The following is a 17,092-nucleotide window of genomic DNA, read 5'->3' as shown; positions in this document are numbered from 1 at the left end:
ACGCCAATGGGATTCCGATACAGAGGCAGTCGCTGGGCGCCCTTGTGCCGCCGGATCGTCGCTCTAGGGCACTCCAACGACACCGGGAAGAGGGTAGGTAGGAGATTTACCTGGATGAGATGTGGTTTAGCACAAGGATGAATCATAGCATGCAGTGGGTAGACAGTACTCAGCAGTCAAGTGCCGCTGGGAAAAGGGAACGCTTCGTAGTGGCTACAGCTGTTTCAACAGAAAGATTTTATGAGAATTCTTTTCTTTGTTTTGCCGCGGCCAATTGTTCCTCCGATGGCTGGCATCGCTACTTTTACCATCGCTTCCTGAGTCATCAGTCCTGGTAACAGACAATGCGCCATACCAAGCCTTGCTAACAGAGGATAGTCGTTACCCCACATCTGCAATATTTTATAATTAAAACTGGCCCACGACCACACCATTTTCATGGTAATAAATAAAAACATACGTGATATATAAAACCATACAAATACCTACATGAAGGATACTGGACAGGAAACGGTTATTGTCGGTAATTCAAAACGTAAAAAGACATGTAGCAGTAAACTCTTCCATTCATTTTGAGACACAGAGAAAAACGAGTGGGCCAAGCTTCTTTCCGAACCCTTTAGCAAAACCAAGGACAGTTTTCTGATATCTACAACGAATGTTGAGGAAACTGAAAAAGCTCAATAATTTCTGGTATCTCATTATATTACCCAAAATTACTGAAGGGTCTAAAACATGCTGTGCCAAAGTATCAAGAATATACAGCTGATATATAATAAGGTATTCAAGAAAACCTAGCGATAACGGGCTTGAAATGGTTAGTAGGATTGAGAAAAAACGCTTTCTCGTTCACCATTAATATCAACATGTTACTAACTCTTAGTCATTATTCTATAATATCTTTTAGTGACTGCTTCTTCATTTCCCTGAAGACGTCAAACCCGACAGACCTACCAATGAGATGTGGTCCTTCGAACTGGAATGAATTCTTCTTGCTGGGTGAGGGTGGCAGTGACGACGAACCGCCAGAGACGGAGAAGAGGACGTCACTCTTGCCGTGGTGATGCTGCTGCAGGTGGTGCTGGCTCGTCAGGAAAGCCTTCTTCACTTTGGTCCAGTTGGAGGCGCGTCTGGGCGACGGGGGAGTCATTGGCAGTGACGGTGATGCCCGCAGCTCCATCTGAGGGGAAGGTGGAAGGAAGGAAGCCTTGTTATGGAAATTGGAAACTGGTTTGAACTGTGGACTCATGGAATATGTGAATAGATCAAACCTACCGGAACGTCATGCCGATGAGATATGCAATGACACACATTAAACAAATATGTAAATCGAATCAGGAAAATACAACTCTTGGAAGCGCAGACAGCCATGGCTGAGCTGCATTTTTTTTTTGTGCCAAAATATCAGAGTAACAAATTTATTTCGTAGAACCGTCTATCCCCTAAGATGCATTGAGGTCAAAATGATCTGGATCTAGAACTGATGTTTTGAAATTCCACACTACAGTTTACTACCTATTGAGACTCATAAAAAAATGGTAATAAAAGACGCACAAGAACACAGTTTATTTAATTATGCCTATAATTTAACCTAGATTTCAAGAACTGATAAAAATAATATTTGTTAAGGAAAGTATGATCGGGAGATTTCTGCGCTTAAACCTTGGTTCTATCTTAAGACTGAAGAAAAAAATGACTAACAGTTCATGTTTACTTTCAGACCAGTTTAGTGATGAATGAAAAATCCAGAGAAAGCCTTGATATTCAGTAAAGGATAAATCTATTAGAAGTGAGGAATGCCATAGTTTTCATCTATTATTGCTTATATAATTAGTAAAGAATAAATGTCACTATTTTCCAACTATTCTAATATGCTGAAGAGATTTCCTCATATTGTAAAAAGAGAATTAAATTAAGGAAACCAATTGCCATTTACAAGTATTATTACCAAAAAATAGCCATGCATTAACGCATCTATCACAAGCACGTGGAATGCTTAGAATGTGTCTTGAAGCCCAGTATCGAGACGATAACAAAGAGGCGCACTTGGCATCTTGGAAGGACGAAAGTAAGTCTGGAGGGAGAGGCAATCTTCTCCAAAAACTTTATCGTTTGCGGCAGAAAAGAGAAAAAATTGTGGAAAATGAGAAGGGGCGTTTATTCTTACCTGAATGGGGCTCACTTTTCGTCTGGTTGGTTCAGGGGACTTCTGGGAAGCGGACGCCGTTCTCTCTCCGGCTCCCTGCTGGGAGAAGTTCCTCAGACAAGCTTTTATTGTCTTTTCCTACATCAATAAACAGATGTCTATTCTAGTACTAAAGAATTAATCAGTTACGACAGGTGGCTATGAATAATTCAGGCAGGCCAGTACCCAGGTTTTTTTTTTTTTTTTTTTTTTTTTTTTTGAGAGGGGGATTAATTTTACACAAAACTGGACCTTTTCTTCTATAAATGTCATTGCATATATAGGTATATACAAGGTGAAATACTTGAAAATGTTATTCTAGCTAGATTAAGAAGAAAAATTAGGTATGCAGTCTAAGCCTTTCTACCCGATTAGATGTTATTCAAAGTACTGACTTTGGTTAACAGAATTTTACTTATAATGTTGAAAGTTTGCACTGAAATTCGAAGATATTTCTTCAGTTTTGGACTTGCAGAAATTTTTGGGAACGACCCCCTCGATGACCCCCTTCGGTACAGGCCTGTGAATAATTCGGGCTAATAAAACCTTTCTTCTTTTGTAAGACATGAAAACATATACAAGAACACTCCGGACGAAACGAAAAGGCAATAACAGATGTTCCTTCATGAATGATGGAACGAAACAAAATGACTTTTCCAACGATGAAACTTAAACTTATCATTTATATGTTGAGTGATTCAGAAAGGGAAATGCAATTACAAGAAGTAATAACATGCTACTGTTTAAATTCATAATGAGCTGCTTGGCCCAATGTTCTACAAGCAGATAGAGACCGTCATGGCTAGGGGGAATGTTAGAGCCCTATATATTTTTAACTGACTTTGACGGTTGTATCGAGACTCGTAAGATCACGTGGTGTCAGTCTTCATAAACAGAATTTTGTGAATGGTTTAAAAGTAACGGTTACAAGAGGCTACTCTGACATGACAGTGAAAACGACAATACTGGTGGCAAAGTTAAATATATCTTAGTTTAATCAGACCACTGAGCTGATTAACAGCTCTCTTAGGGCTGGCCCGGAAGATTTTTTTGCGTGGCAAGGAACCAATTGGTTACCTAGCAAAGGGACCTACAGCTTATTGTGGAATCCGAAGCACTTTATATCGAGAAATGAATTCTTAATCACTAAACTCAAATTCCTCTGATTCCACGTTGGCAGAATGGGGAATCGAACTCCGGACTACCGAGTCGGTGGGCGAGCACGTAAACCACTCGTCCAACGAGGAAGTTACTTGTGGCGAAAAAGGGATTTTATAGATAACGTGGATCATATGGAATTATGTTATTGGATTAATATTATGAAAAGATTGTTGTGCGGGGAGTTTCCCCACAATAAACTAATCCCCACAAAAGGTACATACTATAATGTGCTGTTCATTTCACCTCGAAGGTTCTGCCTTTGCATCGGCGGCAGAAGACTCACCTGCAGAAGGCTGAGGTTTTCGCTTGAGGGCACGGTGATTGTCAGCTGAGGCTTGGCTCTCCTCGCGCCGAGATTTCCGGAAGTGATGTGAGGGGGTTCGGGCCCCATCCAGACCCCCGCGGGCGTATCCCACGCCGCCTCCTGTCCATCCATACCTCCGGGGGCTTCCAACACGTCACTCGTCACTCCCTCGTAATCCACATCGTATTCCTAAAAAGCAAAGTATCATGAATTGCTCAATATAGTTACCTCATTCTTGACGAAACTATTTCTATTCCATTTAATCATGTCCATAGTCTATATTTATCGACTTCTAAAGTAAGAATCGTAATCACAATATTTCATGGCGGGAAAATCAAGTCCTATATGTTCTGAGGCACAAATTCAGCAAGAAATTCTCGTCATTATTCGTCACCCGAGATCACCAACTTAATCTGCATTCAGTCAGTTTACTCTTGAAGTGAGTCGGTGGACAAGGCGGTCAAATCTCAGGTTCCACAAAGTTATGCTATATATGTGAATATCCCATAGGGGAGAGTGCCGTCAGTGCACCTCATGCGGTGCACTGTAGGCACCAATAAAGGTTCTGGATTGAACATAGAATTTAAGCCAGATATCAAACAGAAATGGACAGTAGAAGGTCCGAAAGGCGTAACAGGAAGAAAGCCTCGAAGCTCTGACACTATGAATCAATTGAAAGTTTTCCCCCGTTAAACCTTTCAAACCTTCCTACTCTCAATCTCCTTTCCAGCGCCGAATCACCTCATAGGTCCCAGTGCTTAGCCTTTGGCCTAAAACTCCATATCCCTACACACGTGAACAGCACAACTGGCTGCTGGTGACTGATCACAGCGTCAGTTGACCCTACCTCTGGATCAGAGGCCGCCGAGACTTCAACAGCGATGCCCATACCCGATGCCTCGTGGCACGGCCGATCGCAAGTCGATTTCCGATGGGACGAAACGAAAGACTTCTTCCGGACGCTGTCCCTCCTAGTCGAGATCATATTCTTTACCTGAGGAAGTCACAAAAGGAAATTGTTTTTAAAAGGAAAAAAAAAAAAAAGACAAGAGGAGCTTAAGACAGTAAGGATGAAGGCATAAAACTTGAAGAGCCGAAACAAATTTTGAAGCTCTTTCCTGCTCTGATAATGTAAACACCGACTTGAACACACACTCATGATGTTCCAAGTTAAAGGTCTCCCTCGCGAGTACTGTACTCTCGTCATTTTTTCGGTACGTGGTCAAAACTACAGAACACCTTTCGTAGATACGGGTTCATGAAACTCCAGTGAGTTTTAGTCTTTAATCTAGGATGAAAGTTCTGAAGGGATTTGACGACTTTCATTACAGTTTTTTTCACATTTTTGACGTAAATTTATTCTGGTGACTGACTGAAAAAAACAACAACATAAAAACTGTGCTGTCTTATTGTCACACCAACCAATAGACGCAGATGACACTGATTTTATTGGCTTTGTCATTAACAGGAATTTAAGTTGATTTGTCGTGCGATCTCTTTGAGAACATATTGCAACCCAGGGTCAGGACATAACTATTCAAAAATTGAGGCAGACTTTTAAAGTAATGATTTTACGGAAGAGGTTGTCTGCCTGTTATCTTAGGCTATGCCAATGCTTGCAGGAAACAGAGCTTGAGATTTACATTAAGGATCAGGAATAATAAGTCCTGGGTATTGAAACCATCCTAAATCATCCCATTAAGTAATCATATGATGCCTTGTGCTATATAGTCTCCAGGGCTTGTTCATTGAGTAGCTCCAGAGTTTAGTACTATGTGAAGTGTTGTAAGCAGTGTGTGTGATAATATAGTAGTAAGTCTTGTTTTATCATTTGTTCCATTTCAGTGTCTCTGGCTCCAAGCGTTTTGGGCCAGCATTTCAAGAGGGCAGCCTGTTACTTTGGAGGCTATTTATGTACTATGTCTATGAACAAGGAGTTTAGTTCCTCTTATATGTAAGGAGGGTGTCATTGTATTCTGATTCACTGGATGACCTCGTGCAGGTGCATACTAAGTCCTCTGTATCAAGATGCAACAGTAAAATGCTATAACTACTGGTTATGGTGCATCACATGGCTCATTGTATGTTGTGTTAACTAGTGTTTATGGTGTTTTGGTTTTTGTACACTCCTTTCTGTAAAGTGTTTGTAAACGATCATTTATGTGACTTCCAGGCATTTTTGTAATGTCTAATCTCATTTATCACGTGAAAATTGCCTGAGTTATTCCATACAAACTGTGCCGCCTGTACCCTTATCATTGTCAACAGCATTGTCATCAGCTATTATAGCACTTTTACTATATTCATACTTGTTATTTTGTATATAAAAGTGGTCTCATTTGCAAGCACATCAGGCCAGAGCAATCCAGTAAAGGGAATTCCTTTACAGTAGAATATATATTATATATATATATAATATATAATATATATATAATATATAATAATAATATATATTGTGCTATTTCCAACAACCAACAATTGAGGACTAACTCTTATTTTCAAGGCTACACAACCACACACACATATATACACATACATACTAGCTGACCAACCAAGCACTGCCCGAGAAAAACTTTGTAGAACTGAGAAGAAAAATATTCCTGCATCTCCTTTGGATTGTCTTGTTGTGTGTAGTATGTGAACTATTATTGAAAAATCTTTTGTTTCCTGTGAATAATGATTCTGCCTTGAATTCATTGCTTTAGGTAAATATGATTATGCACATATATCCGGGCACTTCTCTGATGAGAGAGAGAGAGAGAATTACAGTGACAAATATTCTTGGTTTTTTCTAATGTAACTTAATGTTTAACTCCATTCATAAAGGAAATTTATAAATGAGAGAGAGAGAGAGAGAGAGAGAGAGAGAGAGAGAGAGAGAGAGAGAGAGACTGCTAGCATGAATTTGCTTGCAACGGTTAAAAATTTCATAGATAGATTTCAATAGAATTTGCTTGAGTGATCCCTTGAGAGAGAGAGAGAGAGAGAGATATTCTTTGGGTTTTTTTCTAGTATAGCTTAATGTTTAACTCCATTCGTAAAGGGAATTTATAAAAGAGAGAGAGAGAGTTTGGTTGAGGTGGTTGCACGATGTTGAAAGTGCTGGTGTTGCAAAACTACCCGATAATTAATCTCAGACCTCATTTAAACCGACTTAACAACGAAATATGTCACCGTAACGTTTACGAAGCAGTCGCTATGGCAACAGCTCGACGAACAATCCAAGGCAGGTCAGGCAAAGGCTACAGAAGACGAAACAAGCAAACTGATTCAGTGAACAAATGAATTACTAGAAATATATATACTATATATACTAATATATATGTATATATAATATATATAATATATATATATAGATAGACAGATATATATACTATATATATATATATATATATATATATATATATATATATATATATGAGATTATAATAGCCACAATGCCCTATTAACTTCTTGAATTCTTTGCTCGTTTTTGGATACGCTTGCCTACTTGGCTATGACGGTGAGGATAGGTCTATTCCAGCTCAAATAAGTGTATCTGAAAACGTCAGGTACTATATGTATGCATGAAAGGGAGTAGACTTTTATCCTTCTTCGTGGTCAGGTCGGCAACGTAACCTCTTTGTGATTATTGGATCTGGGTTCGTTTCCCGGTACCGGACATCACAATTTCTTGGAAAAAAAAAAACAATTCTTTGAACTTGGATCTTCAGGCTTTGTAGTGACAAGCGTATCCAAAAAGAGCAAAGCATTTGAGAAGTTAAGAGGGCATTGTGGCTATTACATTTTCATATGTATCTGGTAAAATGACAAGTAAATATATATATATATATATATATATATATATATATATATATATATCTATATATATATATATATTTCCAACAACAACAACGACTGAGGACTAACTCTTATTTTCAAGGCTACGGGAGACAAAACAAGAAAACTGATGCCATGAACAAATGAATTATACAAGGAATATATAAGACAGAAGAAAAACAGAAGCCAAAATCCTGAAGAGATCAAATGCTGCTGACTATCAAGCGTCATTAAAGATGGTCGCAGGCCAAGTGTCCTTTATTGTTTTCGAAGCAGACCCTTCTCTCTCCGGCACCCAATAATTATTTTTCACGACATATGATGAAAAGCAATTCACCTTAAGTTGTGATTACTTATTGGTCGGTATTTAATTTTTTTTATTTTATTTTTTTAGATTTGTGGCTCCATGGCACAAGTATTTTTCTAAAATTGTTGAATTATGAAGTAAAAGTATTTTTCCCTCGCTAAAAATTAGTGCTTTATCTATTGACGACTTTTCACCGTCTATGATAACGATTGATGTGATATCAATTTATTTTGTTAAATCTGTTAGTCACTCTTAAAGGTGTAAATCTGCTAATCACCCTTAGAAGTGTAAATTTGCTAATCAGCCTTAGAGGTATAAATCTGTTAATCAGCTTCAGAAGTGTAAATTACTAATCAGCCTTAGAGGTGTAAATCTATTGATCAGTCTTAGAGGTGTAAATCTGCTAATCAGTATTAGAAGTGTAAATCTGCTAATCAGCCTTAGAGGTGTAAATCTGCTAATCAGCTTTAGAGGTGTAAACCTGCTAATCAGCCTTAGAGGTGTAAATCTGGTAATCAGCTTTGACGGCATAAATCTGCTAATCAGCTTTAAAGGCATAAATCTGCTAATCAGCCTTAGAGGTGTAAATCTGCTAAATCAGCTTTAGAGGCATAAATCTGCTAATCAGCCTTAGAGGTGTAAATCTGCTAATCAGTTTTAGAGGTGTAAATCTGCTAATCAGCCTTAGAGGTGTAAATCTGCTAATCAGCCTTAGAGGTGTAAACCTGCTAATCAGCTTTAGAGGCACTAATCCGTTAATCAGCTTTAGAGGCACTAATCTGCTAATCAGCCTTAGAGGTATAAATCTGCTAATCAGCTTTAGAGGCGTAAATCTGCTAATAAGCCTTAGAAGTGTAAATCTGCTAATCAGCTCCACAGGCGTAAATCTGCTAATCAGCCTTAGAGGTGTAAATCTGCTAATCAGTTTTAGAGGCATAAATCTGCTAATCAGTCTTAGGGGGTGTAAATCTGCAAATCAGCCTTAGAGGCGTAAATCTGCTAATCAGCCTTAGAGGCGTAAATCCGCTAATCAGCCTTAGAGGTGTAAATCTGCTAATCAGCCTTAGAGGTATAAATCTGCTAATCAGCCTTAGAGGCGTAAATCTGCTAATCAGCCTTAGAGGTGTATATCTACTAATCAGTCCTAGAAGTGTAAATCTGCTAATCAGCTTTAGAGGCATAAATCTGCTAATCAGTCTTAGGGGTGTAAATTTGCTAATCAGTCTTAGAGGTGTAAATCTGCTAATCAGCCTTAGAGGTGTAAATATGCTAATCAGCCTTAGAGGCGTAAATCTGCTAATCAGCCTTAGAGGTGTAAATCTGCTAATCAGCATTAGAGGTGTAAATCTGCTAATCAGCCTTAGAGGCGTAAATCCGCTAATCAGCCTTAGAGGTATAAATCTGTCTATCAGCCTTAGAGGCGTAAATTAAATCTGCTTAATCAGCCTTAGAGGTGTATATCTACTAATCAATCCTAGAAGTGTAAATCTGCTAATCAGCTTTAGAGGCATAAATCTGCTAATCAGTCTTAGAGGTGTAAATCTGCTAATCAGCTTTAGAAGTGTAAATTTTTTAATCAGCTTTAGAATTGTAAATCTGCTAATCAGCTTTAAAAGTGTAAATTTGCTAATCAGCTGTAGAGGTGTAAATCTGCTAATCAGCTTTAGAAGTGTAAATCTGCTAATCAGCACTAGAAGTGTAAATCTGCTAATCAGCTTTAGAAGTGTAAATTTGCTAATCTGGACATCATATTTTTACATACTACAATCTTTAGGAGGAACCATTGATTTTCAGTGCCTTTTTGTTTCTGTCTGTCTCCTTTAGTAGAAATTTTTGCATTTCCTAGAATCTGGACAGAAGCCAGGTGGATCAGTTCCTTCTACGAACTCTATGGTTTACCCAGGGTGAACTGAACTTGGTCATTATTGCTACTCTTTCGGAACGTCTAAAGGTCAAGATTTCGTTTTTATTTGATGAAAAGGACATAAATAAAACGCAGTTCGGATGGTACCGGACAACGTGGAAGCAATAAACATTCCTCGTGCATTCCATAATATTAGCAACAACTGATCTGAAAATGATCATAGAATGAGCGTCATTTGGTGGTTGAGAAATGTCATCGATTGGCCACCTGATAAGGTTTTGATATCCATCTACCACCTACGATTTGCTATCGTGAATTCAGGTGTAACTAAACTCAACTTTTCTTTTGTTTACACTCTGATCCCTGAAGCTCTAGTCGTGCATGCAAAATGCATGTGAGAATGATGGTATCCTATGTAATTCTGACTTGTTTCTGTAAACGCCAGAAGTGGCACAGACACTTGTGAAAAGCAAATCGGCAGCAGATGTCACTCAGAGTATTTATTGGCTGAGCGCCACTTCCTTCGTGCCTGACGGAATCTCGGCTCATTTTCATTTGGTGGAGATATTCAAAAGAAAATGTTAATGGGTTATTGACTAGAAGTGGCCTTCCCAAAAAGAGTAATTAAAGAGATTTACTTCCGCCACATTGTGTAGTAGAAAGCGGTTTTTCTCATTTTTGAAGACTTTTACGTAAGATAAAACGGCACAAGGCAATAAGGAGGAAACGTGATGGAGGCGTTTGTTATTATATTATATTATTTCGTTCAAGTAGAGTAGCCCTACCGTGTCATATTTCATGACACTCAAAGGTTTGCCTCAGGTCATTGTTCGAAACGAGAGAGGATAAAGTTAAAGAAATCGGACAGCTAGGTGGAACGAGACCAAAGGGCAAAGGAGACAAGTGAACGGCAGAAAGCGCAGCAGACAGACGTGGCCGAATTAAGGCCATCGGCCGAGGTGTGACGTTGTTAGTCTAAGAATCAAGACAGACTCTCAGGGGCAGCCCCTGTGATGTCAAAGGAGGTGGATTACTGAGAAACAGACCGTCTCATACAGTCAGTAAGAAGAGAAGGAGAAAGCTTATAGTTGATTCAGGTTAAACGAACGTTTCTTCAAGGAAGTGACAGTTGTTAATCATGACTAGACTAATTCGTTTGCTCGGTCATTCCACTTTTGTAAACTGACTCAACGCACCAAAAGCTCTTGAAAGAAAGCCATTGATCACTATGCCTGTATAAATAAAAGAGAGGCGTCACCATATGGTACTCCCTCCCCTCCGCCTTCCGGTTTGTTTTAGTATATATTTCCGTTTTGATCTGATGCCAACGACAGGGATGCCAGTCTGTTATACCGCCTTCTTAACATCAGCTGACTATGATCAACACCCAACATCAAAACACAAGTTATATTTAGGCTAATGTGCGCCAGTTGTCTACTTACAGTAAGGAAAACGTACAAAGCGCACATGCATACACTCATGTATGTATCATTTATATAATAGATAGATAGACAATAACGTAATTTGAAATTCGTGAGAGATTAAGTTCAGGGCGTCAAGCAGTTTGCACTTTAACCCAAGAAGACTCGAGTTATAAGTGCATGAAGTAACAGAAAACGCCAGGGCTGGTAACTTTTCTCCCGCTCTGCAGTCGGAGCCATGTATGTGCCATCCTGCTGTCAACCTCAAGCATACATTTATAGAAAGCTCTTCACACGTCAGTATAGCTGGTAGCGTGAATCACGTTTTCAGATGATAAATATATATGACCGTTTATACAGCTTCGAAAACTCATTCACGCGGTTTGAAAGTACGCAGCATGACAAACCAAACATTGGAAAAGTGTGTGTGTGCTTGTGTGTGTTTTTTTTTTTTTTCCTTTTCCTGGATACGACTTCAAACGACTTGTGGGTCGATACCTATTCTCTCATTTGACTGAAGGCTGTGTTAATATTGTAGAATCTCTGTAAAAGTATGCATCAAGCTGCAAGCAGATCGGCACATTATGTGACTGATTTTCGAGCGTGTTGTAACTCAAGAATCCTGGATGCGCGTACGTTATTAATAGAAGCCCGAAACATATTTTTTTCTTATTTCATTGCCAGTTGCACTAACACACACACACATATATAGAAAACATAAGTACCCATATACGTATATTTTTACATATACACTTGTATGTATGTAGCTTTTATTATCCACAATGCCATCTTAGCGTCTCGATTACTTCATTTTTTTAAACGCTTGTCACTATGAAGCCTAGAAACAAATGAAGAAAGAAACGGAGTTGTTTTTCTTCTTTTTTGTTTTTGTTTTAGATGCCCGGCAGATTATTCGATCTCGGATTCTGGGAATCCGAACGAGGTAATGATACGTTAAGAGGGCATTGTGGCCAATGAATACTACTATGTATCAGGTTGTAGAGGGTGACCAGTAGATTCTACACACACACACATTATGTCATGGTTTGTGGCGTCGAAGACGGTATTTTTTTTTTTTTCTCAAATCTCGGAACTTTGGAATGCCTCCAAGAGACCAGATAAGTTTTGAAGTGTATAAATCAAGCTTAAAACGGTAAACAAACAAAAATATCGGGAAAACTGAAGAATGCCTGTAGCCTAGTCACCAAGATTCATTCATATATCGGCATATTGCCGTTGACGAATAAAAACAATCCAAAGAGCAAGTCCGTAGTCTTCCTCACCTATATCACAAAACTATAAACAGTCAGTATGCTTATAAACAGCCATCAGACTTTAACCTGAAAAAAAATTTACGCTAAAGACGATTATCTACCTTTTCCCCGCCAATATTTGTAACAAAATACATTGCACAAATAACTGAAAGAAAATTGCAACCATTTCTCTTTCTCTCTCTTGCAAATTGTGACAGCTCAGTAGGCAGGTAGCTTAAATGTGTTTACATGACCAATAATGTGCTTCTATGCAGCAAGTTTCTTATTAGTTGTTACCATATTGTCTTGCCACACACGGGTTGCAAAATGTGTGAACTATTATTGGCCTAGGTGTTATGCTCACGGTGTCCATTTCCATAAGTCAGTAGGCTGTTACAGCTGTATTTAAGATGAATACAACGGTAACGAAACCGTTATTTTACTTACAGAATCCTTTTTTACTGTATTATCATCATCGTCTGTCCGCCATTTGCAATGTTTACGTTCTCAGAATCAGCTAATTGAATCTTCTAGGGAAAGAATTTTCATAAACATTTTTAGTTGATAAAGCAACAAATGTATCAATGGAACTCTTATTTATACATTTGTAAACATGAATGTAAAACAGGTATACAGACGTGAACTAAAATGCTTCAGGTTAAAGTAAAATATTTCAAAATTGAAGATCAACTGTTTCACGATTCCTTGTTTACGTCATTTAACGTCATGATCGATGTTGTCTATGTCAATTTTTTGGTAAGTAATTGTTAATTATATTATAGTTATGCATTGTTACATAAGTCATAAGTTTGAGTATCTTGCATGGGAGCCTAGCCTATTACTATCAACCATAGATATAGAGAGGAGAGATTGGACAGCGCATAGTAGCCAAAGCAGTCTGTGACGTGAACTGCATGGCGCCATTGCTAGGCGATCGTTCTTATGTCAACAATAGCGCAAACCCATACAATCTTATGGGAAACCCAGCACTCTCTGAATTGTGTTTTCTCGGATATCCGTCTAAGCTGTAATGATTTATGCACCATTTACTATATACAATAAGTAATGTATGCAGAAATAAAAATATTTGATTTTATTGTTATATTTCTTCTACGGTTAAGCGATAAAGTTTTGTAGATATGGCACCAACATTATGGTTATTTTCCTGCAGTCTTTAAAAATTGGTAAATTATCTTTGCAGCATTTACCAACGACAATGTGTACTACATGTAGAAATAAAAATTTTAATTCTGTCTGCTGTAGTTTGTATACACTTGAGCAATATAGTTGACAAATTTGTCGACGTTATGCCTTTCTTTCTACTATAAATTTACAGTCCTGTTTTACTCTAGAGGCAGAACTAATTATCTTTCTTTATTCGTGGGTCAAACTGACACAATGTGGTAAAATAATTGTCATCACCAACGCTGTCATCCCATATAAGCTTCAGTCATAGGCATCTAATTTTTAGGTTCAATAGGCTGATACGTATCAGCCAATATTCATTTGTGTTTACTGTTGGTTGGGATGAGAAGTGAAACAAGCTCGTCTTAGGCAAGGTCACAATTAGGGTTCCCAGTTTGAGCCCGATTTTTCAAGCTATAACGTAGTATGAATTTGAAATTTCCTTTTAGGTAAAAATGATAATGGTAAAATTGAAAAATAGACTACCTTTATGTGATCTGGCAGATCAAATTCAGCAACGACCTTTCCATACCAGGTTGAGAAGTTATTGATAACATGTAAATAATACTACCATAACATTTCATTAACACTTAAATTGCAGCACAAGTAGTAGGAAAAATAGTCAGTCATAACCATGATTGTATGGACTGCCAGTGACTTGTCAGGTAGATTTCAGCACACTGAACAACTTTTATTCTATACAATTCGTCATTTGGAATAATATTTTACGAGCTGTAGGCACGTAAGTACCACGGATCAACAACACCCCTAATTTAATAACAAGCTTATTACAACATTCATTACGTATTTTATTAGGTATAAAAGCAGGAGTGAAGTTTTTACTGCGATCTAACACACGTTTACTTGAGATTATTTCAACAGTCATAAAGATTCTCATGAATGGAAGGGTGCCAGAAGTGGCTTTTTTGCCGCTGATCTCCGCAGTTGATACCGATGCCATCTCTGACAACGATCGCATAACAATGGCTCCTTTCGTGCACGCGATCGTCGCTTGTCTGTCCAATCTTTCCCCTCTATTCTATGCAATCTACCGAAACTGAAATTCGTTCTGTTTTTAATAAACAGCATTTGAGCAATAGTGGATTATAACACCCCGTGTTTGCTTTTTAGTACATTTCTCGTTAACGATTGTTCAAAGCAAATTCATTATCAGAATACTACTAAAAAGTAATTGGAATCAATATGTGCATGCGTACGTACGCACCCTATACGCATAAATTATAAATGGAATAGTGAAGGAGTGTGTGTTGCTGATTCTTGATCTTCTTCTATCAGGCAGGCTGCAGAGCCTTACTTGTAAATGACACAAATAGGCACAGGAATTCTTCAAGAGAAAATGGAACAACATTTCACAGGTAAACATAACATAATGACGTTTATTTCACACAATCTTGCATTAGTCAGGTAAATGTCTTCTTTGCTGTTGATAGCTTTCTCTGCTGTCAAAATGTCCTTATAATTTCAGCACATTAATGTGGCACCTAAATTAATCGTGACTTCAGTTTTGAAATTGCAGCATCATTAATCGTGCCACATAACAGAGCAAAAACGATTTTGCGTATTAGGTCTATAGGTTACTGGTTGTGTCAACTTCTTGTCTTTTGAACATGTTAATGTAAGAGTATTTCAGGACGACTTCTATTCAGAGTAACAAATAGATGTATTTTTTATGTGCAACAAAACATTGAACCATGTATGTCCCGTAGGCTGGTAATAGCTAGAAATTGTAGTTTGGTAGCTTATGTTTATGCCCTCAAACTACTCATCTATCTGGTGAGATGATATATCAACTGAACTTTGTTTGAATTATATACTACTTCCAGAATGAATGAACAAAATTTCTGTGTGGTCAAAGTCAGTGAATCACCATGCTTCCAAGGAAATATAGCCTATAAGGTTGGTAGCAAAAAGGAAATGAAACTTAGTCATGCAAGCGCTAGGCTTATGTCTTTTGATTTAGCAGATTTTTATTGGTTTGTCCTTTTTCTGAATTGCAATGTTCCTCCACATGAGTGAAAATTACCTTCTCATGGTAGTCCTTAACAATTCTCTCTAAGTATCGTTCCAAAGCCTTGGAATGTTAAGAAATTACTTTGCTAGCCGTTATTCTCATTGTTTTATTTACGAGAGGCTCTCTATTGTTCGAAATATGCACAGAAACAATGCAAGCTTCTTCACTTCAGCTATAACAGACCTTAGAACAAAATATTTATAAATATATTGGACAGTAATGATTAACTTGATTGTAAAAGATAGCATAGTTGCTAATAATTAAAGGTAAAGGAAAAAGGCAAAATGTTGACTTAGTGTTTTTCCTACACACTATATTATGGTTTTGCTGGACCTACAATATGGCAGCCCAAGGTAACACGCTTGGCAGGGCGATCGCCACTCCATGTTAGAAACCTTCTACGATCACTTTGATAAGGGCTGGTATCAGAAGTGTTTCCATGACAAAATTTTTATTGAAGACATATTTCAAGGGCAGATCAGCTTGACACCGACTTGTGGTTGAAACAGTTTTAAAGTGCTGAGCGTATTCAAATACAGTTCAACATTGGAAGGGTTTGATTTCGGTGAAATTACGACGTGATGACCTCAGTGAATTGCAGAAACGTCGGTAAAAGTGCAGAGGAGAGTGCGCACGCCCTGTGAAGCCCATTCCCGCCTGTGGCAGACTGCTTCAGAGCAAACCAGAGACATGTCAGCAGGGATGCATCCTAACCTTAACTATCCTAGGGTGACGTCAGTCTAGGGTTTTCTTGGAGGTAGGGGGGGCCGGTGTAAGCCGCTCCGAGAAATTTTGTGAAATTTGTGCACATTTTGGAGCATTTAGAAGCCTTATAAGATCTGTATTGAGTTAATAAAGCAGCAAAAAGATGTGCTGCACACACACACACACACACACCAGTGGCGGATCTAGAAATCTTTCATGGGGGGAGCATGTAGGTTTTAATATACAAAAATAAATAAATATACATACATACACACACACACACACACACACACACACACACATATATATATATATATATATATATATGTATATATATATATATATATATATATAATAAATACGGTAGCCTACATATATATCAATATTCATATATGTATGCACACACACACACACTTGTATGTACAGACATAATTTACATCATAGTCACATATGTATTGTATGTACTGAATTACAAGGAGTTACAAGGATTAGGATGTCTCAAAGACTTATTAATCCATCCGAGGAGACAGTGGCGGAATTAGGTCATAATGGGTCCTGGTGCAAATGAATGGAGTGGGTCTCTTTATCATGTAAAGCAAAATTAATTGCTATTACTTGATTTGCCAGTAACTAATGCTCATAAATAAATCAAAGCCACACATTTATATTTATATGATTTATGGGTGTTTATATATACCTGTATATGCGGTCTGATACTGTATAAACACACACATTATTATATATAACATCAAATACATATCTATTATAATTATATAATTATATTATATATATATATAATTATATATATATACTATATAATATATTATATATATATTAGAATTATATATATTCTATA

At 37.8% G+C, this 17,092-nt stretch overlaps 1 protein-coding gene across 1 annotated transcript in view; it reads right to left on the bottom strand.

The window, feature by feature from the left end:
* The window catches only part of LOC135217304 (uncharacterized), a 148,934-nt gene that overhangs the window by 45,407 nt on the left and 86,435 nt on the right, over positions 1-17,092 (bottom strand). The window contains 4 exon segments of the mRNA XM_064253069.1: positions 955-1,180; positions 2,168-2,284; positions 3,630-3,839; positions 4,498-4,644. Of these exon segments, the coding sequence (XP_064109139.1) occupies positions 955-1,180; positions 2,168-2,284; positions 3,630-3,839; positions 4,498-4,644 (700 nt within the window).

The sequence above is a fragment of the Macrobrachium nipponense genome, chromosome 7 (assembly GCF_015104395.2).
Source record: "Macrobrachium nipponense isolate FS-2020 chromosome 7, ASM1510439v2, whole genome shotgun sequence".
NCBI classification, from domain to species: Eukaryota; Metazoa; Arthropoda; class Malacostraca; order Decapoda; family Palaemonidae; genus Macrobrachium; species Macrobrachium nipponense.
The sequence above is the reverse complement of the archived record's forward strand: the minus strand, read 5'-3'. Positions and strand labels throughout refer to the sequence as shown.